The 24,985-nt window shown below is 48.3% G+C and overlaps 1 protein-coding gene across 1 annotated transcript; it reads right to left on the bottom strand.

Moving 5' to 3' along the window:
* Nucleotides 1-469: 469 nt before the first annotated feature.
* On the bottom strand, nucleotides 470-20,238 carry PCYT2 (phosphate cytidylyltransferase 2, ethanolamine). Its single transcript, XM_075014229.1, has 13 exons — nucleotides 20,084-20,238; nucleotides 16,818-16,906; nucleotides 12,189-12,350; nucleotides 10,845-10,911; nucleotides 10,224-10,308; nucleotides 9,179-9,223; nucleotides 7,289-7,427; nucleotides 6,528-6,610; nucleotides 6,220-6,297; nucleotides 4,654-4,719; nucleotides 4,229-4,294; nucleotides 3,654-3,742; nucleotides 470-1,813 (listed from the first exon to the last, which is right to left on the bottom strand). Exons 1-13 carry the CDS (start codon nucleotides 20,167-20,169, stop codon nucleotides 1,705-1,707), a joined length of 1,164 nt encoding a protein of 387 aa, XP_074870330.1. The 5' UTR covers nucleotides 20,170-20,238; the 3' UTR covers nucleotides 470-1,704.
* Between the last annotated feature and the right edge of the window lie 4,747 nt (nucleotides 20,239-24,985).

The following is a 24,985-nucleotide window of genomic DNA, read 5'->3' on the forward strand; positions in this document are numbered from 1 at the left end:
AGCAAGGTGGGTGGGGGAGAGACTGGCATGGAGCTGGGACCTAGGCCCACTGCCTTCTGGGCCCGAGTGGCCTTGGGAGCTGGGGCAACGCACATCCTCACCATGCCCAGATCCTGCTTTGCCTGCTCGTACAGCACATGCTTGAGGAGGTAGCTGTGCAGTGCCCTGGGAGCCAAGGCAGAGCTCCACTAGCCTGGGCAATTTCAAACTTTGCCGCATCCTGCCTGGCTCTCAGCACTCCAGTCCAGAGGCTGCAGCTCAGAGAGTTGAGGAATGGGAAGTGCTGAATGGCCACAGCCTGAGCCCAGCACCCAGCTCTCTTGGACACTGGGGCTAAGCCTGGGCAGAGCTTGCTCAGCACTGGTGCAATTCTTCCACCCCTGGTCCTAGAAAAATGTACACTGCCCAAGGGCCAGGGAGCACCTCCACTGTCCACCTCTACACCCCCACAGGTCCACTCACTGACACCTCAGCGCTCAAACAGTTTATTAATTTCCAACAACAAACATACAACAGTGATAGACCGAAAATGGCCAGGCTGGAAGGATTGTGCACCCAGCCTACTACCTCGCAAGAGGGGAGCCAGCACCCTGTGATTTCCAGCCACTGCAGCACTCCCATTTGAGTGAACAGGTAGGGTGACTGCCCACACCGTGTGGAGAACACAGCTGGGACAGCAGCCCACGAGATCTAGGGGGCACCACATCAGGGAGGAAGAGCATATGTAGAAGGCCAAGGTCCATGCCCTTGCTGCTGCCACAAGAAGAGACAAGGAAAGTACATGCTTAGTGAACCTAACAGCCTCCCTGATCCCCGTTGGAAACTGTTGGCACTGAGGCCACGCCTCACGCTCCTGTTAGCTCTTCTCCCCTTCCCAATGCTCTTCCCCATGTCACTGGGGTTGTTTCTCACTATGGAGCCTGGCAATGCATTACCACAGCCACAGGCCCAGAGAAGCCTTTCTCCCATCTGTCTGAAAAAGACCAGCAAAGCACAAGCATCTCTGAGCACTTCCAAAGGGACTGGCCTGTTCAACACCTGCTCATGAACAGAGCAGGTAGTTCAGTAGACCTTTGTGGAGTTTTTCTTCCACAGACAGCAGCTGATTCTCCATGCCAGATGGGAGGGACACTGCTACTGGCAAATGATTCTCGCAGGTGCTAAAAACCCACAAGCTCTCACTGCAGCTTCTGAAGTCAGGGCCAAGGGCTTGGGAAGGAGAAGATGCTTCAGTTTGTAAAATTCTTGTTAGCAGGAAAATACATGAAAGGCTGGTCTGAAGCCTACAGACTCCTAACAGAATCACCAACCATGTTCCCTCACCGAAGGAAGCGGAGATCCATGGGGAGCACAGAACTTGTGTGTCAGAGGCCAGAAATGGCAGAAGGTAAAACCACAATGGTAAAACATTTGCTAGAATTAAAACTCTTTTTAAAGGGGGAAAACAAACCACACCCTTAGAAAGGGAGAAGTAGGGGGGAAGGGAGCTGATTAAGTGAAATTTAACAAGCAGCATCCCAGCTCATCATCTCTGTGCAGTCTGTGCAATAGGATTTGTAAGAGAAGAATGTGGGAGAAAATGCCCCACTGAGGACACGAGCAGTGTCCCTGCCTCAGGATATGCCCTAGAAAGACTTAAATTTGCTTCTCACGAAGGAAGAACACTGCTGTGCTCTCCTCTGCAAACCCATGTTCGCAATCATCCTAGCTCTGTGGGCCTCTCTCATGCTCCTCTTCCTTCATTTTCTTCATGGCCTCCAGCACAGCCAGCTCTTTTGCTTCTTTCTTCTGGTTCCTGGCTTCAAACTCCAACCTGCAATAATCAGCAGATTCCATGAAATTCCTCTCCCCTGTCCACCAGTATTCCCAGCAGCCTTTGTTCAGCCTGGAACAACACAGCCCACAGCTCTTCTCATAACCAGCTGGCACTTCTGAATCCCTCCCAGTAGAGCCCTCCAGCCTCCAGAAAAGCCCTAGCTCAGACCTAACATTATGCAGTCCTTGCAAAGGCACCACTGCTCAGATTGCATTAAGCTGTTTGCCCTACCAACTCCTAGCTTCTGTCACCTGCCTAGTTACATCACTCAGCACAAATGGGATTTTTAGCGAAAGCCAAGCGATTTTGTCATGTGCGGCAAACTCCCAAATGCAAGAAACCGTTCACGAGCGTTAAAAAAGGGAAGGGGCTGATCCGAGGCACAACCCCCGCCAATGAAATGGTAAAATAACTAAGTCTAGCTTACTGCTCACAGATGATCCTGAAATCAATAAACCGCTCACGCAGTACCTCAGTCCTGCCCAGCCCGGTTCCAGTCCCACCTACTCACCTGAAAACAGGTGGCTCACTTCGCCAAAACTGCTATAAGAAAGGCTATACTGGGTCAGACCATCAAGCCCAGAGCCAGGCGCCCCAGAGGAAATGAACAGAACAGGTAACTATCAGGTGATCCACTCCCACCTTCTGGCAAACATAGCCTAGACACACCATCCCTGCCCATCCTGGAGAATAGCCATTGATGGACCTGTCCTACACAAATTTATCTTGTTCTTTTTCAATCCCTGTTATGGTCTTGGCCTTCACGACATCTTCTGGCAAAAAGTTCCACACGTTGACAGTGTACTGTGTGAAAAAATACTTCCTTTCACTTATTTCAAACCTGCTGCCTATTGTTTTCATTTAGAGACCCCTAGCACCAAACTAGGATTTACTAATAACCCTAGCCAAGGTCCTTTGAGATGAAAGACTTAGGTTTGAAAGGGCAAAATGCCAATAGCTGGTCAGAGGTGACAGCATAATGGGTCCCCAACCCCAAAGCTTCAGCAGGAGAACATCTACCCCTTCACATTTAAAAAGAATCTAATATATGTTTGAGAGTTTTTCTATCTGTGTGTCCACTTGTTCAAGAACTCCTCCTAAACGGTAAAAGCTAGGATCACCAGATTTGGTATGCAGCTTCTCTCCTATAAGAACTTAAACCAACAGGGTCTGGCTGTGCCAGGATAATGGGATGTGCGTGGAATGCAATTGTTTCTCATCAGATGAAGAAGGAGGGGTCTGATAGCAGGGACAGTTACACTCCAGAATGACACCAGGGAGGTATCAAGCAATATCAGAGGCTGGGCAGCACAGCCTGGGCTGTCCCTGGGGAGCAACACCGGAAGCCACCCAAAACACTCCCAGCCCCTGGCCCTGAAGGTCCCAAGCAATGCTGGGTAAATTGTCTAGTAGTACATAAAATGAAACACAGGCCTTTGAGAGAAAATGCGCTTTAGTGCACTCAATTTGATTTAAAATTGAGGATTCTGAAGCCTCACTGGGAAGTAGGAACTATAGTCATTTTAGAGACAAGGTAAAATATGTACATTTGTGTGTTCAGCTGCAGTTACATAAGCAGGAATGCATGTACATGGGCCACCTAGTTACTTGTTTCATGTACAGTTCTATAAATCAAACCCTAAGTGACTTTTCCCAAGTTGCAGAATAAATCTGTGGCAGAACTGGGAACAGAAGCCAGGTCCCGCCTCCCATTTTTGTGTTTTAACCACAAAAATTTCCTTCTCCTGTCTGTTCAGCATGATTTGTTCTGATGTTAGTTAAGGAATCAGTCTGGGGCTAAATGTGAACAGAAGAACCTGGAGATCAGAAAGCCAACCTGTGCTTTATGATTCTTTGTACAATCAGGTCTGTAGTGAGGTTGCTGCCACTGTCCACCAACTGGAAAATACCACGTCTCTTGGGCTCCTGCAAACAGATAGGGCAGGCTAAGATGGGAAGAACATCAAGCTCCTTGCAGTTCAATGAGCAGAATCCAGGGCAGGTCCCCATGGACCTCAGCCTGGCATAACGTGTGGAATCCTCTCCTAGGAAACAAAGAAAACCTCCACTGCAAGACCCCAAGCTGCCTGGCTGAAAAGGCAGAATGTGAGCAGGGCCCCAACAGGTTGGTTGACCAAGGCTGGAATAGCAGAGCTGAGATTAGAGGATTTTACATTCTAACATAAAGGCAACAAAGCAGGTCAGAACAAAATTACCAATGAGATGGAACTGTTACAGGCCCTCTGAGTTCTGCTGCTGCAGCTACTTCAGGAGAAGATGGACGCCACAGCCACTGGACAGGAACTTTCAGGCACGATGCACAAAACAACATGCACTGTTAGCTGCGGATCACCACCATAGCGATGCACCATTTAGCATAAATGGGGTCAGTGGCAGCTGCTGGCAACTCACCTGGTATGGATCAGAGCCATCCTTGTCTGGCACCACCTCAGTCAGCCCATGACACACAAGTTCCACCTGGAGAGATGAGCACATGGTCATGGTTGTAAATTCCCTTCTCAAAGTAATCTTTCCCCATTGGCACCACCGGAACCAGATGCAGCTCTACCCCACGGTCTATGCCCAAGGGCAACCTGATGAAGCACCACAGTCAACAGCTCACCCCATAAAAACTGGTAAAAGCATCAGAGTCATGAAATAAGACATTTACAAATTGGTCCATGCTGTGCTAACTTCCCCACACATCTTAGCCAATAGACTCCTTAGCTCTGTTTATGCTGCTCCACCCTCAGCATGCATACAGACGTGCAGCCCAGCAGGCAGCACCTCACACACTCACAAATACAGTCAAAAATGAAAGGGGAGAAAGCACTCACCCTGAAGTGATCCAGCAGATCAGCAGTAACAGCATACGGAGCACCAATCACTACCTCAGACACATACTGAAGAAGAAGATAAGCATGATTCTAGACCCAGGAAAGCAGAATCTGGTCCACTCCCCCACAGTCAGGCTAGCTACTCAATTGTGTTTGTTTGGGGATTTGAATAGGAGAAATGCAATATTGGGAAAGGGGGCTCTACAACCACTGTCCACAATATAGTATCCTTCCCTCCTCTAAAGAGCACGGGCCTTACTATGGTTCTCCAAGTAACAACAAGCTAGTGATGTAGTTGATATGCAGTGAGGATTTGCACCTTCAGAAACCTTGACCTGACAGAGGATAGTATTTCAACTTCTTGCCACAGCAGAACTGCAGTAGTATTTGTGTCACATGAACTAAGTGTAAAAGGATCTATGGTAAGAGCAAACAAACTTGCTTTCTGAAACAATTTTGCTCTATGCACATAGCATACCTTCAGGTAAGGAACTCAGAGAGTAATCCTGGAGGCTCCTTTAATCAGAAATTCCCAGAGAGCTACAGGAATCCTTTCACACAATGCAGAGAGCAGCCACTTCTTCAGAAAAATACAGCTGCTCTGCTGTGGTGCACAACGTTTGTCCAGGAAACTGTGGCTGACACCACAACTCTTTATATGAATGCCCTGGGATCTTTAACAAGCAGCAATCATAGCCTGGGTTGGACCTTTCTAGCACGAAGCTGAGGCATTAGTTCAATAGTGCCATGACAGAAGTCATGCAAACTACCTGAATGCCAATACCATCTTCCTCCACAATCAGATGTCTGAGTGGTGTGCTACTGAGCTAGCCTGCCACTACTTAGATTGGGCATCTTATGAAAGCATAGTCCAATACAGTCTTGGCAAGCTAGTCAAAGTCATCTGACTAGCCAATTACCACTTTTTTTTTTTTGTGTGTGTTTCAATACAGTCAAATATTTCATCAGGGATGCCCTTCTGTGGGCAGCATCCTATCATTTTGATTCCATCACGATACCAGGCTTTCATTTTCTACTGCTTCATTTTACTGTGTTTTATGTTCTTCTGAGTTAAAACAACTCAGGTAACTTGGTTTTTGTAGTAACAGAGATAGCCACGCTAGTCTATATACTATCAAAACAAAAAAGCAGTCCAGTAGCACTTTAAAGACTAAGAAAATAATTTATTAGGTGATGAGCTTTCGTGGGACAGACCCCCTTCTTCAGATCAACACTGGGTCTGTGATCAACGGTGATCTGAAGAAGTGGGTCTGTCCCACGAAAGCTCATCACCTAATAAATTATTCTCTTAGGTCTTTGAAGTGCTACTGGACTGCTTTTTTGTAATTAGGCATATGCATCTCCCCAAACCTGAGGCTACTAGAGGCCATAAAGTCGTATTCTTTTGACATTGGTCCAACAAATCAGTGCTTTAAAACATTTGACCATTTTTAACATGGACAATATTTGACTAGTCAATTTGCCAACCCTGGCACAATGCACTTTTGACTGCAGAACAGACAGCAGCATCTAGTTCAAGCAGCAGAACTCTAGCCAGATACTCACCCTGCATGCCAGGACGCTAAGTGTTCTCTCATGGATGTTCATGATGGGATAGTTCTTCCCTTTATAGCGATTCACTTCCTGCGGGCAAAGCATGGTAGTCATCATGAGGGCCATAGACAAACTCTCCCCTCTGTCTCTCCCTACATAAAACTCATTCTGCCCATTGGGCAGGACTGGTGTCTGAAAGCCCTCAGGAGACAGTTACAACCCATCTGGTTCAGAGAGCATGGGCCCCAACAAAAGTGAAACAGGCATCCCTTCTGCTCTGAACCCACATAACTGGGCTTTAAGCTGCACTCTATACTGACCTGATCAAAGTGTAGCCCAACAATAATGTAGGGTCTCTCAGCCAGCAAGTGCACCTTCTCCAGGAAATCTACATGCCCAATATCTATGACTAGTGTTAAGGATGTTGGGCCAGCACCAGATCTTGGAGGAGGAGGAGTGATGTTAAGAAGCTGGAGTATGATATGAGGAACCTGAGCAATTTTCGTTACTTGTTGTCATCGTGTCCTGCGCATCTGCCCTCTTCCCTCACCCACTCCACAAACTCTGGGCACCTACCCAAAGACCGTCCCAGCCAGTGTGTTAATCTAAGCCTGCTCAATTGCGTCCGAGAAGTTCTAATGACTTTAGGAAAGCATCCCAGCTCTGGAAACTAGAACACATGGATAAAGAAAAAAATCCCCACAGGCAGATCCACAGCACTGGCTGACCTACTGCAAGCTGTGTTCAGCACTCTCTGACCAGTTATTACTTGGTCACTACAACAAGAGGCTTTTAAGAAGGGAATAAAAAAAATCTTGGAAAAGCCAGCCATTTTAACCTCCAAAACCCCATTAGCTGTAAATCCATCACTAAAATGGAGCTGCAGCTGTTTTCGCAAGCTCATTTCCCCATAACAGGTCAAAAAGACACCAGTTGAAGAACCCTGTTCCTTTCCCTCCAGAGAGAAAAGGAAAAGGCAGTGCACAATCCTAATCCTCCATTCCAGTGCACAAAGCTGAGAGAAAGAGAGACCAGTCTTCTCCAGCCATTCCTGCCTTGGCAGTACAAAACCTAAGGATACGGAACAGGTCAAAGGCTCCAGCCACATAGATGATGGTGTCTCCTGGCTCGGGCTCTTTCCCAGATGCAAACTGGATGATTTTTTGAGATGTCTGCAGGAACTGAGAGACTCCAGTCCAGGGGCTGTGACCTTTTGGGCCCTACACAAAGGAGAACACTGTTTCAGTCCCAATATCACAGAGCATGTTTGAACAGGATATAGGTATCACAAAGTATCCAGGACACAGCTGAAAGGCAGGGCGCTAAGAGGAGGAGTCTGGTGAAAGACCAAGCAGGAAAACTAGCTAGTAGCAGTTTGCATTCCTTAGTTCCTGGGACTCAGTATTCAGGAATGCCCACCCACCTCTTACTCACAAAACAGCCCCTTCTGACCTTTCTCCAGGAGCTAGTTTGGGAGCTCCACCAAAAGCCTCATAAGGAGATACTGGAAAAAATGGGATGGGGAACAGGACAGCCTAGGTCTGGTATATTGGTATACTAAGATAAATGCTCTAGTCCCGCCCACCAGAAAGCTCCCCAATCACCTACCCTTTCTTCAACAGGAAAGGGATTTTAAAATCTGTTATTAAAATTAGACCATCCAAAACCTATAAATCAAACAGCAAAAAGTCCTTGTCCAATGTGAGCATAATTCAGGACAGAGTTTTAGCCCCACAGTGTGGAAGGACTGTGAAACAGCAGCAGATTTAATCACTAGCTCATTTACATTTAGTTTGGATACTCAGTGCCAACATCAGATGGTTGGCCGTGTTAGTCTGGATCTGTAACAGCAGTGAAGGGTCCTGTGGCACCTTATATGAGCTTTCGTGATCTGATGAAGTGAGTCTATGCTCACGAAAGCTCATGCTCAAAACTTTTTTGTTAGTCTATAAGGTGCCACAGGACCCTTCGTTGCTGTTCAATGCCAACAGTTTCAAAGGCCTAAAAAAGTATGAGGAGAACATAGCTAACAACAGGGGCATTCCCCTGGGACACCATTCAATCCAGATGGGAAGCTATGTAATGAATAAAAAGGATGGCTGCATGGTTAATACACTTTCAAGGAACGTGGCACCTCCCTCTCCTGCAGCCAGTGACCAACTGTAATGAAGAGGATACCTTACACACCACTTAGAAGAGCATGAAGTTGAAACCAATGAAACAAAGAATAAGCCAGTCTATCCAGAAGATGGGCAAGGTACAATTTAGAGTGTGGAAGCAAATACTTCTGGGTAACATTCCAGCTACAGTGCCAGGAGAGTGAGCTCAGATAAAAAGCCCCATGTTTTCAAAAACCCAGGGAGTCAGACCAGTTTGTTCAGACACTGATAGAAAAATGTCAACATGTTAGGCTGAATGTGACCATAGTACCATGAGCTTTTTTGCTGGTTAAAGGCTGGACCTGTGGGTCCCAATTTTTCTAAACTGAGCAGACAGTTGCTATGATTGTATGTGTAAGAGTGTGCACCAATCAGGAAAGAAACTGCATCTGTGCACTTCAGTAAAGCATGTTTCCCACCCAATCCCTTCAGAGTAAATTGAGCTCAAAAGGAACATCAGTTCTCAAAGTGAGTCCTTGGCAAGAACACGGCTCAAGAGAGAGGTCTTGGAAACCAAGGAAAGGTGGTAAAAATAGAATTTGAGCAAGAAAGAGACACAGTAAAATGCTTAACAAGTACTGCTGTGTTCACACAGATTAATCTGCCTGCTTTTCCAGGCCCTCTTCAGACTCACCTGTTCACTTCAGTGGCTACTGCAGAAATGCTATAGGCCTAACAGGGGGTTTGCTTTGGTTATCACTGAGTAATAACACTGCATTATATTGTAAAGCACGTGTAGAATCCTTCTCAATTAGGCCACTCGTGCCATCAACAAGTGCTGACTCCCCACTGCCTGGAACTTGCACACTCACCTTCCCAAAGTTATCCTGGTGTTTCTGGTAATCCAGGTCTTCATCCTGCACAGAGGAAGTGAAGAATCAGAATGAGGATTCTGAAGTGGGATTCTGAAGTGGATCTTCAGCCCATAACAAGCTGTTACTAGCAAAAGCATGGGGAGCCCATGCACCAGGTGGGCACCAAATACCAATCCTGTATTTAATATCAATATTCAAACCATGATTGTTAGCTGGCTCGAAGGCCAGAAAGAGTGTGGTTCAGCATCTGACCTGATCTTGCCCACACATGGCAACAGCCAATAATAATCATGCTTGTACAACAGAGAGTGCTATGTACCCAGTGACCACCCCAGATTACACAGGTCCCAAAGGGGCAGCTTCTTTCCTGGAATCTGAATATCATCCTGTTCTACAATCAGTGACATAGTGGTATCTCTTTAGCAATTATTAGTGGTGCTCTTTCTTCAGTCATATAAGTCAGTGGAAAGAGGCATGTGTTCCCTTCTTTGCTGCCTCTTGGTGCCACAGAGACCACTCCTTGAGTACCTGGCTGAGCAATGCAGATAATCAGCTACTATCTTCTCAGACAGTCCTATTTCACCAAGGTCTGAGCAAAGATAAGCAAGGCAGGGCTGCCAATGGAGGAGTGGCAAAAAGGGCAGTTGCCCGAAAGGCTGGTGATTTAAAAAGGCCTGGGCTCCAGGCTGCCACAACCACCACTGCAGTAGCCATGGTGGCCAGAGCTCTGGACACTTTAAATATCCTTTGGAGCCCTGGGCAGCCCTAAGGTCTGGTTGTGGGAAGCACAGAGTGGTCCATACAGCACTGAGGACTGGTTCCCTCTGGCCGCACCCCTTCTGCCCAAGGCCTCACCCTTTCCTGGCGCCCAGACATGGAGCTTATAAAAACCCATAAACACTCTGTGTAATAGACCCAGGAAATCCAGTATGGCACTCAGCTCTGCCATTAAGGATAAAGATGACTCAGAAGGAACTGGCTCAGGAATGGTACTGGGAAATTCCCCAGTTCTAGGGTTACCACCCACAGCTGTCTGACTCACTATGTTGCTGTGATGAGCCTTGGTCATGAGCAGCATACGACCAACCAGGTCAGTAGTCGACACTCCCTGGGTGCGTTTGCATTCCCTGCAAGAAAACAAGCAAAAGATAAAGTAGAGGCTGTAGAAGCACGGATCCCCTCAAACCGCAGGAACACTCAAGAAACCCACCAAACATAAACCAGGGGCTGCGGTTGGAAGAGACCCTTTCCCCTGACAAACGAGAAAGAACATTTGCCTATCTGAGCCGCTGCACCTCCTCACTCCCACTCATTATTCAGTGTATGCAGCTCCTGTAAAGACTCCCCTTGTGCAAGACCCCAGCACTGCTATCTGAAGTCCATGACTTCAGTGCTACATGCCTCACAGCCTGTGGGGGACAGAAACAGCCTTGAGCTTTTGATAGATGGATGACCAGCCTGTTGTTGCATGCAGTGCTTCTTGGAGACCACCTGAGTAAGGTCAAATAAAGCAACTGGAATGCACCACAGCTAAAAAGGACAAGGTGAAGATGCAACTCTAAGACAGCAGCATTTCAGTTGAGCTCCATACCCTCTGGCTTAAACAGCAATATCCTGCAAGTCTGATTGTAGCAGGGTAAGAACAGGCGTGGCAATGAGTTACCTGTATCTTCCAGCTGCCTTCACCTCTTCATAGGTGTCCTTGCCATCTACAGTTAGTGTGATGTCATCTACAGAGAGACAGAAGAACCAACGTATCTTGTAGGTCACCATCTCCTTCTACACCCTGTGCAAATTGAATGAGTTGCTCGGAGCATGTCCAGCATGTAATTGCTGAGCACGATCACCACAAGTGAGGACAGGAAGAGGAACAAAAGCTCTATCCGTCTCATCTAAACCACAGTGTGAACACAGCCAACCCCTCCCATGCCATGAGCTGGGAGTTTGCCACTCTTCCCTGACCTGGGAGGAAAGCAGATCCATTGCTTCTATAATCATTACATCATCTACTCCAATCTCTGTGTAGTACACAGTAAACAGAATTTCACCCAGCTACTCCTGCATTGTGCCCTGTAACTTGTGCCTGTCTACAGCCTCTCTTCCAAAAAGTCATCCAGTTTTGATTTGAAGTCATAAATAGACTGCAAATCCACACCCGTTGGTAGCATGAGCCAATAGTTAAACTCACCCTCACTGTTAAAAACATGTGCCTTCTTTATCTGGGTTCAGATGCCAGCCTCTGTAGGATCAAAAAGCCCTTTTGTACCTGGTATTTTCTCCACATTAAGTTATTCATATGCAGTCACCTCTTTCTATGGAATCTTCATTGCAGATTTACCTCAGGCATTGTTTCCTAAGCACCCCCATGTGCCCAGGACAGACAAGTTATTTCACAGTGAACTGTAGAAGATCATGGTGCAACTCAGCTCACTGCAGCACAGAGAAGCACGACATACTCCCAGAATGGGTTCCAAACCCTGGGGTTCTGTTGTCTCTGCTCATGGCTCTGGGAGCAGTAATTATAACCCCCTGCAGAAATAATGCTCCTGCTTGTGTTCCAGGCAAACTGGTGAGCTGGGAGGGCCTGTGCAGCTGAATGTCTCAAAATCTCTCTCTACCTGTGGATGAAGCAGTTTCATACCCTCTGTAGGATGGAAATTTCTGAGACAGGATATGGTATGTTCCCTCCCTGTGTTATATGGTTGACTACAAGGCTGTACTGCAACAAAAAGGAAAGGCCCTGAATTTCTGGCAGCCACACTGAAGTTGCTGCTGTTGTGTCACATTTCCAGTTAAACATCATTTCATATTCCCCTTTGACATCACTGTGCTTTTGAGAACTTGTAAGGATGGGGAAGGAAGTTCTCTCTTCACACAGAACCAGTGAATGACCTGACAGAGGGGATGAGAACAACAGAACGAGAGTTGAACCCACCTGCTCTTCCCCACTCTTGGCCCCTTAACCACACAGAGCACCCAACCCTGACAGTGCAAACAGATCACTCACTGCCATGCACACAGAAGTCACAGTTATACTTGTCCAGGGTTTCCAGTGTGGTGACGTAGGGGGCTCCAGCAGCAATCTCATCCACCCACTTTATAGCTTGCACCATTTTGTTTCTCTCTTCTTGGGTAAAGACAGGTGGTCCCTTGTGCTTGGCAATCTCCTCTGGATTACAAAGAAAAAGAAAACAAAGCCAGTTATAGACACAAACGGAGTGTCTAGAGAGGCAATTCCACCAATTCTCCAAGAATCCTCTCTGGAGCATCCCTTCCTAGAGGGCTCCCATTACGACAATAGTTATCCCACAGTCACAGCTTCATACATGGGAGCTCAGCCCAAAAGGCACTAGTGCAATGGTGACTAACAGGAACTCAAAAATCACCACACTTGTGGTTGTTGGCCTTTCAGTTTGCCACTCTCTCCCACCAGCACTAGAATCATAGAATTCTAGGGCTGTACAGGACCTCAGGAGGTCATTTAGTCCAGCCCCCTGCCTAAAGCAGGATCAACCCTAACTAAATCATCCCAGCCAAGACTATGTCAAGCCAGGACTTAAAAACCTCTAGGGATGGAGATTCCACCACCTCTCTCTGTAACACATTCCAGTGCTTTACCACCCTCCTGGGGAAATAGTTTTTCCTAATATCCAACCTACACCTCTCCAACTTCAGACCATTGCTCCTTGTTCTGCCATCTGTCACCACTGAGAAGTCTCTCTCCATCCTCTTTGGATCCCCCTTTCAGGAAGTTGAAGGCTGCTATCAAATCCACCCTCACTCTTCTCTTCTGCAAACTAAATAAGCCCAAATATCCTGCGTCTCCTCATAGGTCATGTGATCCAGCCCCTTAATCATTTTCATTGCCCTCCGCTGAACCCTCTTTAATGCATCCACATCCTTTCTATACTGGGGGGCCCAGATCTGGACGCAATACACCAGATGTTGCCTCACCAGTGCCGAGTAGAGGGAACAATAACTTCTTTAGATCTGCTGGAAATGCTTCTCCTAATGCACCCCAACATGCCATTAACCTTCTTGGCTACAAGGGCACACTGTTGACTCATATCCAGCCTCTCATCCACTGTAATCCCCCGGTCCTATTCTGTTACACTGCTACTTACACAGTTGGCCCCAGCCTATAGCAGTGCTTGACATTCTTTCCTCCCAAGCGCAGAACCCTGCACTTCTCCTTGTTGAACCTCTTCAAATTTCTTTTGGCCCAATCCTCCAATTTGTCTAAGTCAGTTTGGACCCTATCCCTACCTTCCAATGTAGCTAATTGACCCCCTACATTAGTGCCACCTGCAAATCTGCCAAGGGTGCAATCCATCCCCTCATTCAGGTCATTAATAAAGATGTTGAACAGTACTGGTCCTAGAACTGATCCTTGGGCACTCCACTTGAAAGTGACTGCCAACCAGATGTTGAGCCATTGACCCCTACCTGTTGGGCCTACCCATGAAGCCAGTTTTCTATTCATCTTACAGTCCACGTAACCAATCCATATGTCTTTAACTTATGGGCAAAAATGTTGCAGGGGACTGTACCAAAAGCTTTGCTGAAGTCAAGGTGTATCACATCCATTGAATTCCCCATGTCCACAGAACCATTTATCTCAAAGAAGCTAACCAGATTGGTCAAGCACGACTTGCCCATGGTGATCCACTACTCTTGATGAACTTCCCCTCTTCCAAGTGCTCCAGAATGGATTCCTTGAGCATCCCCTCCATGATTTTTCCAGGGACCGAGGTAAGGCTGACTGGTCTATAGTTCCCTGTATTGTCCTCCTTTCCTTTTTGAAACACAGGCACTACACTGGCCTTTTTCCAATCATCCAGGACCTCTCCCCATCTCCACAAGTTTTCAAAGATAATAGCCAAAGGCTCTGCAATGACATCTGTCAATTCCCTCAGTACCTTTGGATGCATTAAATCCCAACCCATGGGTTTGTGTGCATCTAGCTTTTCTAAATAGCGCACCCGCTCCCCCAGAGCCAGGCGCCCCTGCTCTAAACCATATATTCTGGTGACTCACTGGAGCTGCTGTCACTGGTGCCAAGGCCACCAGCATTGCAGGAGCTGTGCTGCTCCAGGCCAGGGCCTCCTGGGCCGCTCTACAGTCACTGGGCCTGTGTCAGGCTGCAGGTGCAGGGGAAGCAGGAGACATGCCAGGCTGCAGCAGACATTTGGCTCCAGGCAGGGGCCACATGAACCATGCCAGGGCAAAAGCTGCAGGGGCCGCCACCATCACTGTCACCACATGCTTGTCCCACCACGTGATGGTGCATGTGCACAAGGCAGGCAGCCTTATTCACCAAACTGCAACTTCCCATTTGCCACATTTGGCGAGTGGCCAGCGTATTGGACACTGCAGCATTAGTGTGTTGTGGCGGGGGGGGGGGAGAGTGAGGTCTCACTGAGTCTGCAGCAAGCCTGAACCCTTTGGAGTTCAGTGTGTGACCTACAAGACATTTTGTTTACCATTGCCCACACACAAGGCTGCCAGATTCCGCTGGTTTCTGTCCACATAGTTTTTTCTCCTACCAATATGACTAAATGACATGCATGTAAAGCACAAACAAAGCCTCAACTATGGTGGAAAACATGCAACACTAATTAAATCAATTTAAAAATCCATCTGAACACACAGATGCAGTGCCCAAATTCAGACACACACTCACTACTTAGTGTGCTTGAAATGATTTAATACAGTACAGTAAATTGGTTTAAGGCTGTCTATGCTAGTGGTTTACACCAGTGTGACTGACTAGATAAATTTTTAGGGGCGATGGGAAGACAATATAACCCAAAGGACAGATCCCAGCACTGGGACTCAGGAGATCCAGATTTTATTCTACTCTTTCACTGGCTTCATTGTGATCTTGGGCAAGTCCCTCAGCTGTAAAGTGGAAGTAATGATACTGCCTCCTTTTGTATAGTGCTCTGAGATGTATAGAGAAGAAGTACTCTGTAAGAGCAATATTATTCTAAGCTACGCTGTGCAACTGTTCTAATATAGGCCAGACCCCAGAAACAGTCCCATGTGCTGTGGACTCTGAAGTCTCTCACAGAATCATAAAAATGTAAGGCTGGAAGGGACCTGAAGTAGTCAAGAAGTGCAGAACCCTGCATGTAGCCAGTACCAAGTAAACCTAGGTCGAGGGAACTTACATCCAGCCTGTGTCTTGCCTGGATCAGACCCACAAGGCTCAGGCTTACCCCACCCCATGAAGCAGGGAACCCATAGTGGTGCTCCAGCCCTGTACTCCTGATCCCGTCCTGTGGCTGGATCATGAGCACCAGCTTCCCAGGGCAGGGCGGGAGGGAGCCTCAACTTACACAAACTGGATCAAGACAAGCTGAGGCCAGATGTGGCCCACAGGCTCTTCCTGGTGCGGGGAAAAAGTGGCTCTCCACGCTGTCATTCTCCCCTTCTCCCTGGCTGGGAGAAGGCAGTGCAGGGAAGCACGGTCCTAGAGGTTTTTCCCCTGCTGCTCCCATTGATCCCAGTTGTGGTCAATGGAAGAAGTGGGTGCAGTGCCTGGGAGAGGCAGGCGGGGCATGGAGAGGTGTGAATCAGGGGAGTTGCACCAAGTAAGCACTCCCACATCCTCTTCATGGGCCCTCCCTTCTGCCCCAACCTGCGCCTGAATTCTACCTCCTGCCCAGACCCCACACCCCAATCCCATTTCCCATTAGTGCCCTTCCCACACACTGAACATCTCATTTTTGGCCCCACCCCAGAGCCTTGAGGGGGAAGCCATAAAAATCAACTAACTAGCCTTGGACCTCCAGAAGAGCTAATTTAGCCTGGGGAAGCCCTGAATGTTATTCCCCTCCTTTCTCCACTCCCCCTCCCCATGGGGCTGGAGTGCTCAGGAATGAGGTGTCTCAGTTGGGGGCCACATCAGTGAGGGGTTTTAGATTTTTTTTGTTTTTTTTTTTTTTGCTTTTCTCTTTTGGGTAGCCCCCAAAAGATTTTTCTGTGGGTTGGTGGCCCCCCAACCTTGGCTGTTCCTTACAGGAGCTTGACCAACCTGTTCTTAAAAACCTACAATGACAGTAATTCCACAACTTCCCTTTGGTACCTGTTTCAGAGCTTAATTATCCTTACAATTAGAAAGTTTCTCCTGATATAATCCTAATTTTCCCGTACTGCAGATTACATCAATTACTTCTTGCTCTATCTTCAGTGGAGAGACCAGCTGACGACAGTCCTCTTTGTAACAGCTCTTGACCTACTTGAAGACATATCAGGTCCCCCTTCAATAGCCTTTCACAAAACTGCACAGACCAAGGCCTTTTCTCAAAGGTTAGGAGAACACTTGTTCTCCGTTGGACTCTTGCCAATTTGTCTACATCCTTCCTAAAGCACTGCATTCAGAACTGGGCTGAGTAGAGCATGACAATTATATCCTGTGTTGTACATGCATTATCTACCACTAAGCAAAGTGGCAATGAGAGAGCAATTCCACTCAGATACGAGCCAGAGATATCCCTCCATTGATGGCTGTTGCCGCTAGAGAAGCCGTAACTGGGAATTTGTTTTGCACTATGATCACCCATCTTCAGTGCTGATTTTGTCGGCTGACTCTAGCAGCAGCAGGAAATGAAGGACTGAGAAAGCCTCTTACCATCTGTGTGGACTCCTACAATGAGATAGTCTCCCATGGCCCGAGCCTGGCGCAGCTGATTCGAGTGGCCATAATGCACCATATCATAGCTAGAAAGACAAAGAGTCACTGTTAGGCTTAGTGTACAATCAAAAGGGCTCAGCTACATAACAATGTGATTTGATCCTCCTTCTGCAGCGCAAGCAATCTCACTAGACTTGGTTACTGGGCAACAAAAGGACAGATGAAATTCAGCATCCATAAATGCAAAGTAATGCATATTAGAAAACAATCTTAACTATACATATAAAGTGATGGGGTCTAAATTAGACATTTCCACTGGAAAAAAAAGAGATTGTAAAGTCATTGTGGAAAGTTTTCTTAAAACATCCTTTCAGTGTCCAACAACACTTACAAAAGCTAATAGAATACTTTAAAGAACATCAATAAATGAACCACTGTAAGTCTTTGGCTAAAAATCTGGAATCCTGCTTTACTGAAGTGCTAAACTAAGCTGTTGAGGGCAGCAGCCTCTTCTGCAGGAATAGAGGGAATATATGCGTTATTACAGTTTGTTCAGCTAGATCAATTCAATGACAAGTTCATTCAATGTTAAACCGCTTGAAGTTGAAAAAGCTGGAAAGGTCTGGTGAGCGCAGACAGGGCCTACTAGTTCTAAAATACTGAAAGACAAGATGATCAGAAACATTCAGTTCAATTCACTAACTGTAAACAATATACTTGAGTACAGAACTAGCTAGTTCTAAATGTTAAAGATGTTTAGATAAGAAAAAACTGTGTGCATCCTGCATATAAGGTAGGTTATTTTTAATTGTGTTTTCGTGCATTTTTAGTTGAGTTTGAGTTTCTATCCAAATACATCTTCACACAAATTGCAAGTAAAAAAGTTAAGATATACAATTAATCTAAGCCAGTGGCTTTCAACCAGAAGTCCACAGACTCCTGACTGTCTCCAGATTATGTTTAAGATACCCAAAGAGTTCCACTCCTCCATCTGAAAACTTTTTAGGGTGCACAGATTAAAACAAACCAACAACAAAAAAACAAAACACAGATTTGAAAAGTGTTGATTTAAGGAATGTGTAAAAATAAACGCATCTTCCAGCTTAACACAAATCAACATGTCTAATGGTCATCAATCAACGAGAATCAACTTTTTTTATTAGAAAAACAAGATGTACCAGCAAACAACTGCAACTGACAATTTAAATCAAGGTTAATCATTGTGTGAATTGCTTTAATTTAAGTCTCTCTCCACCCTGCTCAGGAACACTTTAATGGCCCACGAACAATAAACTAACTAGGCTGAAGGCCTTTCATGACTCTCGCCTCACACCATTTTACCCCTCATCTGCCAATGCTACCCTTTCATGCTTCTGCCCACACTTGAACTGCACCCTCCATCCAGGGGACTCTTCTCAAATTCATCTGCAAGACCCCTACACTCTCTTCTTTTTCAAATCCCTCCTCCATATCCATTGTTTCTATTAATTCATTGTTACTTATTAATTCATTGTTATAATATTTAAAAGATGTACCCCATCCCCTCCCCTGTGAAAGTGAATTGTCATTTTAGATAATGACATCTTTAAAGTAGAGAACATGCCCTCTACAAGGGCCATTGGTTGCTATCCCTTATCAAAACTAGTAAAATAAGCTACTAAAAGTCATCCCAAGAAGCTATACAAAGTTCTCCAGCATAAGGCTACATCAACAGTCCCCTGTGAAAGGGAAGGAAATTTAGGACAGTATTACATGTCTATGGTCAGTATTAATTGTTTGGATGCATGGGAAAAGAAGATGCACATGCAGTCCTTATGAGCATATCTTGGTAGAGGACTCCTGAAGCTCTCCAGCACTCGGGAAAAAGAGATAGAGAGGCAATTCTCAAAGGTTGTGTCTAAACTGAGGGGAACTGTCAGGAAAAGATATGCAAATTGTGCACCACAATTTGCATATATTTTGCAGACAGTTCTGTTAGGAGACTGTTTCCTGACATTTGGCCTGGTGACATAGGGCCAAATACCCGGAAAAGCCTTTCTGCTGGTACATGGATAGTTCGAATAGGAGAGGCAGACCCCACAGAGAATGGATAGATGATGTGGTAGATTGGTGAGGAGCTAGTCTACAGAAATGAAGCCACTCTCTGCACTGGACAGGGAAAGATGGAAGGAAATAGCAAGAGAGGCATCAGACACCAACAGCTGCTGAGCCCATGGTTATTGATGATGATGATGGTACATCCCTTCTGCCTCGTGGCACGAGATATACAAGAGATGAGAGCAGAACAGGTCTGCTTTTCGAAGGGTGGTTTGGATGTGGCAGACTTCTGTCAGGAGCACAAAGGCCAAGTGAAGCAGTAGCCCACGAATGCACAATGGCCTTGACAAGAAGATGGATGTTTACAGAAGAGTTTAAGTTCCAAAGTCCCTCTCAATGCCTCATGACATGGAGTGCAAAAGGTTACGAACACCCAGTTATATTACACAGGATAACCTGTTTAATGTTCTTTTGCTTGTTACACACACATAGATAAAGGAAAGGACATAAAAGCTCCCGGTTCAGAGGATAAATAATCTGACCCGGGAAGTTTCTTCCTAACTTATGGGCAAATTATTCCCTAACTGTCTCCCTCTGGTGCCCCCGGTGAGAAACAGCACAAGGCAGGGGTGTGCTGCGGCACTAACACATTTGCACTCCCGGGCTCCCGAAAAGCCTATCCCCAGACAAACGCCAGTCGCGTCTGTGGGCGCCAGCGGGAGCAGCCCACGCCGCTGCCCTTGCCCGTCTGAGGCGCTTCCCAAGGCGCGCTGAGCCGAGCGCTGTCACCCCAGCGGGACCGGCCGCGCGACAAGGCAGCCACCGCTACCGAGGCGGGCGTGCAGCTGGGGGCGCGGCGCGGCGCGGCGCGGCGCGGCGCGGGAGCGGGAGCTGCCCCACCACCTCCGCCACGGGTGCGGGGCCAGGGGACTCGAGCGCTCGGCCGCGGGAGCGGGAGCGGGAGCTGCCCCACCACCTCCGCCACGGGTGCGGGGCCAGGGGACTCGAGCGCTCGGCCGCGGGCCCGCAGGGAGGCAGCGCGTTCCAGCTCGCTGAGGGGAGACCAGCGCCGCCACCGAGCCCGGGCCCGGACCCGCCCCTTTGCCGCAGGGCCGCGGTCTCACACCTCCCCCAGCCCGCACCGCACCGGGGCCGAGCGCCCTGGCGATGGGCCCGCCCCGCGCCGCGCCGCGCCGCCGTCTCCCGCCTCACGGCGCCTTCCTCACCAGCCGTCGCACCAGACGCGGACGGGCCTGTGGGCGCTGCCCGCCGCGGGGCCCGGGGAGCCCTCGGCCGCTCCGTTCCTCAGCATATCAGGCGAGTCCCGGGCCCCGCGCCGGAGCCGTCCCCGGCCGGCGCGGCCTCAGTCACCTGACCGGCGGGGCGGGGCGGGGCGGGGCGGGGCCCAGGGCGCCGCCATCCCGAGGAGCGCGCGCGACGCCAGCCCCGCCCCCAGGGCGGCCCGAGGCTGGGCCCGAGCCGGCCGGGCCCGCGGGCTTTAGCGCGACGAACGCGGGCCGGCCTCGCTCCCCAGCGGCGGCGCCAGGCTGAGGAACGGGGGGTGCGTAAGCGGCAGCGCCCCCGCATGTGGTCCGGGGCGGAGGGTCATAGCATCCTGGGGCGGGTAGGGACCCGGCAGCAGCCCATGGGGCCCAGCCCCCACTAAGTCCTCCCCGCCAGGCCCTGGTCCAGCCGGGCTTACGCGCCCCGAGGGACGGAGGTCCCAGCGCTGCACCACCCGCCTGCGGAAAGAGCTTTTCCTCCCGTCCAGCCTCCCCCTCTGTAACCTCAGACCATCGCTCCTTGTTCTGCGTCTGTCACCGCTGAGAACAGCCTCTCCCCATCCTCCGCAGAGCCCCCCCGCAGGAAGCTGAAGGCTGCTGTCAAATCTCCCCTCAGTCTTCTCCTCTGCCCACTAAATAAGGCCAAATCCCTCAGCTTCTCCGCATAGGTCATGTGCTTCAGCCCCCTACGCATTTTCATTGCCCTCCCCTGAACCCTCTCCAATGCATCCACATCCCTTCTATGCTGGGGGGCGGGATGCAGAACTGGACACAATACTCCAGATGTGGCCTCACCAGTGCCAAACAGAGAGGAAGAATAACCTCTAGATTTGCTGGAGATGGTTCTAATGCACCCCAATATGCTGTTAGCCTTCTCGGGTACAAGGGCACACTGTTGACTCATATCCAGCCTCTCATCCGCCATAATCCCCAGGTCCTTTTCCACTGTACTGCTCCTCAGCCAGAACACTGCTTGGGATTCTTCCTTCCCAAGTGCAGGTCTCTGCACTTCTCCTTGTTGAACCTCATCATATTTCTTTTGGCCCAATCTTCCAATTTGTCTAGGTCACTCTGGACCCTATCCCTATCCCCCAGTGTAGCTACCTGATCCCCTAGCTTAGTGTCATCTGCACATTTACTGAGGATGCAATCCATCCCCTCATCCAGGTCATGGATAAAGATGTTGAACAATACTGACCCTAGAACTGATCCTTGCTGCACTCCACTTGAATCAACCTCCACTGAGACATTGACCACTACCCATTGGCCCCTCAGCCAAACCAGTTTTCTGTCAGTCTTACAATCCATGCATCCAATCCATACTTCCTTAACTTATGGGCAAGAGTGTTGGAGCTTTGCTGAAGTCAAGGTATATCACATCCATTGATTTCCCCGTGTGTACAGAACCAGTTACCTCATCATGGAAGCTAATCAGATTGGTCAGGCACAACTTGCCCATGGTGAATCCGTGTTGAGTACTCTTGATCACTTTCCCCACTTCCAAGTGCTCCAAAATGGATTCCTTGAGGATCTCCTCCATGATTTTTCTGGGGACTGAGGTAAGGGTGACTGGTCTATCGTTCCCTGGATTGTCCCCCTTTCCTTTTTTTAATATGTGCACTACATTTGCCTTTTCCCGAATCATCTGAGATCTCTGCTGATCTCTGCAAGTTGTCAAAGATAATGGCCAAAGTCTCTGCAAATACATCTGTCAATTCCCTCAGTACCCTTGGATGCATTAAATCCCGACCCATGGATCTGTGTACGACTAGCTTTTCTAAGTAGCTCTTAACACGTTGCTTCCCCATGGAGGGCTGCCCTCCTCCTTCCCATACTGCATTGCCTAGTACCATAGCCTCACACCCTCTCTGACAACCCTCCTATTGTTAATATGCCTGTAGAAACCTTTCTTGTTACCCTTCATATTCCTTACTAGCTGCATTTCCAATTGTGCTTTTGCTTTCCTGATTACTCCCTGGTATTCTCCAGCTATATATTTATACTCCTCCTTAGTCATCTGTCCAAGTTTTCGCTTCTTGTATGCATTCTTTCTGAGTTTGAGCTTGCCAAGGATTTCCCTGTTAAGCCAAGCTGGCTGCCTACCATGTTTACTTTTCTTACTACGCATTGGGATGGTTTGTTCCTGTGCCTTCAATAAAGACTTCTTTAAAATACTGCCAGTTCTCCTGAACTCCTTTCCCCTTCATATTAGTTTCCCAAGGGATCCTTCCCATCAATTCTCCCAGGGAGTTGAAGTCTGCTCTTCTGAAATCAAGGGTCTGTATTTTACTACTCACCTTTCTTTTTTCAGGATCCTGAAATCTACCACCTCCTGTTCACTGTGACCCAAGTTGCCACTCACTTCCTATTTCTCCTACTAGTTCTTCACAGTTTGTGAGCAGCAGGTCAAACTGTGCACAGCCCCTAGTCAGTTCCTTCAGCACTTGTACCAGGAAGTTATACCCACCATTCTCCAAAAACTTTCTGAACTGTCTATGCACTGCTGTATTGGTCTCCCAACAAATGTCAGGTGATTAAGTTCTCCCATGAGAACCAGGACCTGTGATTTGGAAGCTTCTCTTAGTTTTCTGAAGAAATCCTCATCTACCTGATCTGGCCGTCTATAGCAGACACCAACCACAACATCACCTCTCTTGATTCTGCTTCTAAGCTTAACACAAAGACTCTCAACTGGCTTTTCTCTCTCCATATACTAGAGCTCTGAGCAATCGTACTGCTTTCATATACAGTGCAACTCCTCCTCCTTTTCTTCCTGCCTGTCCTTCCTGAACAGTTTATACCCTTCCATGACCGTGCTCCAGTTATGCGAGTCACCCCACCAAATCTCCATTGCTCCAATCACCTCATACTCCTTTGACTGTGCCAGGGGCTCTAATTCTTCCTGTTTGTTACCCTGGCTTCTTGCATTTGTGCACAAACACCTTAGATAATAAGCTGATTGGCCGACCTTCTCCTTTTGAACCAGGGGTCCTTCTTTGTTGTTCCTTCCTCCTTCCCCACTTATCTCAGGGCTATTGTCACCATCTCCAGACAAATCTAGTTTAAAGCTCTCCTCACTAGGTTTGCAAGCCCGCCCATGAAGATGCTCTTTCCTTTCTTCGTTAAGTGGATCCCATCTCTCCCTAGCAATCCTTGTTCCTAAAACAGAGTCCCATGGTCAAAGAAACAAAAGCCTTCTCTCTGACACCACCTATGCAAACCATGCATTTACCTCCACAATTTGACAGTCTCTACCTGGACCCCTTCCTTCCACACGGAAGATGGATAACACCACTTGTGCTCCATGTTCCTTGATCTTTCTTCCCAGAGCTGCACAATCCACAGTGATTTGCTCAAGGTTGTTCTTGGCTGTGTAATTAATTCCTACACCAAGGAGTAGGAAAGGGTAATAATGATTTTTGAAAGAGACTCCGTCACATCCTGGATTCTAGCTCCTAGTAAGCAGCAAACTTCCTGGGATTCCAGGTCTGGATGGCAAATGGATGACTCCGTCCCTCTTAGGAGGGATTCCCAGACCACCACCATCCATCTTCTTCTCTTAGGGGTGGTGGTTGTAGAACTCCCATCCCTAGGACTATGCATCCCATGTCTTCTAGTCAGTGAGGTCTCTGCCACAGCATTCTCCAATGACTCACCCAGGTAGAGAGCCTGAAAGCAGTTGCTTACCTCCACTGGAACAGGAGATACCTGAATTGGCTTTCTTCTCCTCAAGGTTACATGTTTCTAGTTTTCTGCCTTGTTTAGCACTGCCTTCGCTGGCTGCTCTGCCTGCCATCCTTGCAGTACTAAGTGCTGCCTTCTGTCAAGGAAGTCTTCACCTGGGGGGCAGCAGGGGTTGGGGGAGGGGAGGGGAGGGCAAGCTGGTGTAGTAAAGCTGAGGGACTGCATCACAGTGTTGGGGCAGGGGAGGACTGAGGAATGGAACAGATGGGCTGAGGAGGGAGTGGGGTGCAAGAGTACTGCTTCCTATGGTGCTATCTGGTGGTCAGCCCATCAACTCTGAGCATCCGTGGTGCGCCATGGGGGAGGTCTGGTTGTGACAAGGTGGTACCTTAGGCTGGCCTGGCACCCCTTGGTTCAGGTTCTCTTTTTCTTTATTATTATCTCAGCTCTGTATTGGTGACCCACCTTTTTTTTGGTATTGGTTGGTGTGGTGGAGTGCAGTAAGTGGGGTGGGGCATAATGGGCTGTAAGCTGTTGGGGGAGGGGGCATGGAGAAGAGTTGATTGAGGGAGACCCCAGAATGTGTGTGGGAGAGGGACATAACTGCAAAATGAGGAGAGAGTCCTGTCATGGGTCATTGAAGGGGAGCATGTGGGCCCTGACTAGGGCAGAATGGGGTGAAGCGTGTGCGGGGGCTGGCATGGACTATTTGGAGAGTGCAAGAGACCCTGACAGGAGCTGTTGGGGGAGACATGAGGGGGCCTTGGCTAGGACAGATTGGGGTGGAGGCATGAGGGGGGCACTGACATCATCCCCACCATTGACTGGTATGTAAAACACTTGCCTGCCAGTTGGTCTTGGACCAGACTGCACTTGGAGAGCTCTAGCCGAGCACCTCCAGAGTAAGTACCCATGGCTTGGAAAGGAGTTGTTTGAGTTGTTCTTGTTTTAAATGAAAAGCTCAGGTGTAGCCTTTCTGGTGCATTTCTGATAGTAGAGCAGCTGCAGTAGGGCAATAGCAAAGTTGGGCTAGGGGATGGGAGAGGAGGGTGTAGTTGGGGAGGCACATGGACAGGGTCTGGATGTGTCTGGGGAGTGTAGTGGCACTGCACTCTAGGCATCTCTGATGCAGTGGGTGGCATCTTCTAACATAAGAACAGC

Source organism: Carettochelys insculpta, chromosome 20 (assembly GCF_033958435.1).
Source record: "Carettochelys insculpta isolate YL-2023 chromosome 20, ASM3395843v1, whole genome shotgun sequence".
Taxonomy (NCBI): Eukaryota; Metazoa; Chordata; order Testudines; family Carettochelyidae; genus Carettochelys; species Carettochelys insculpta.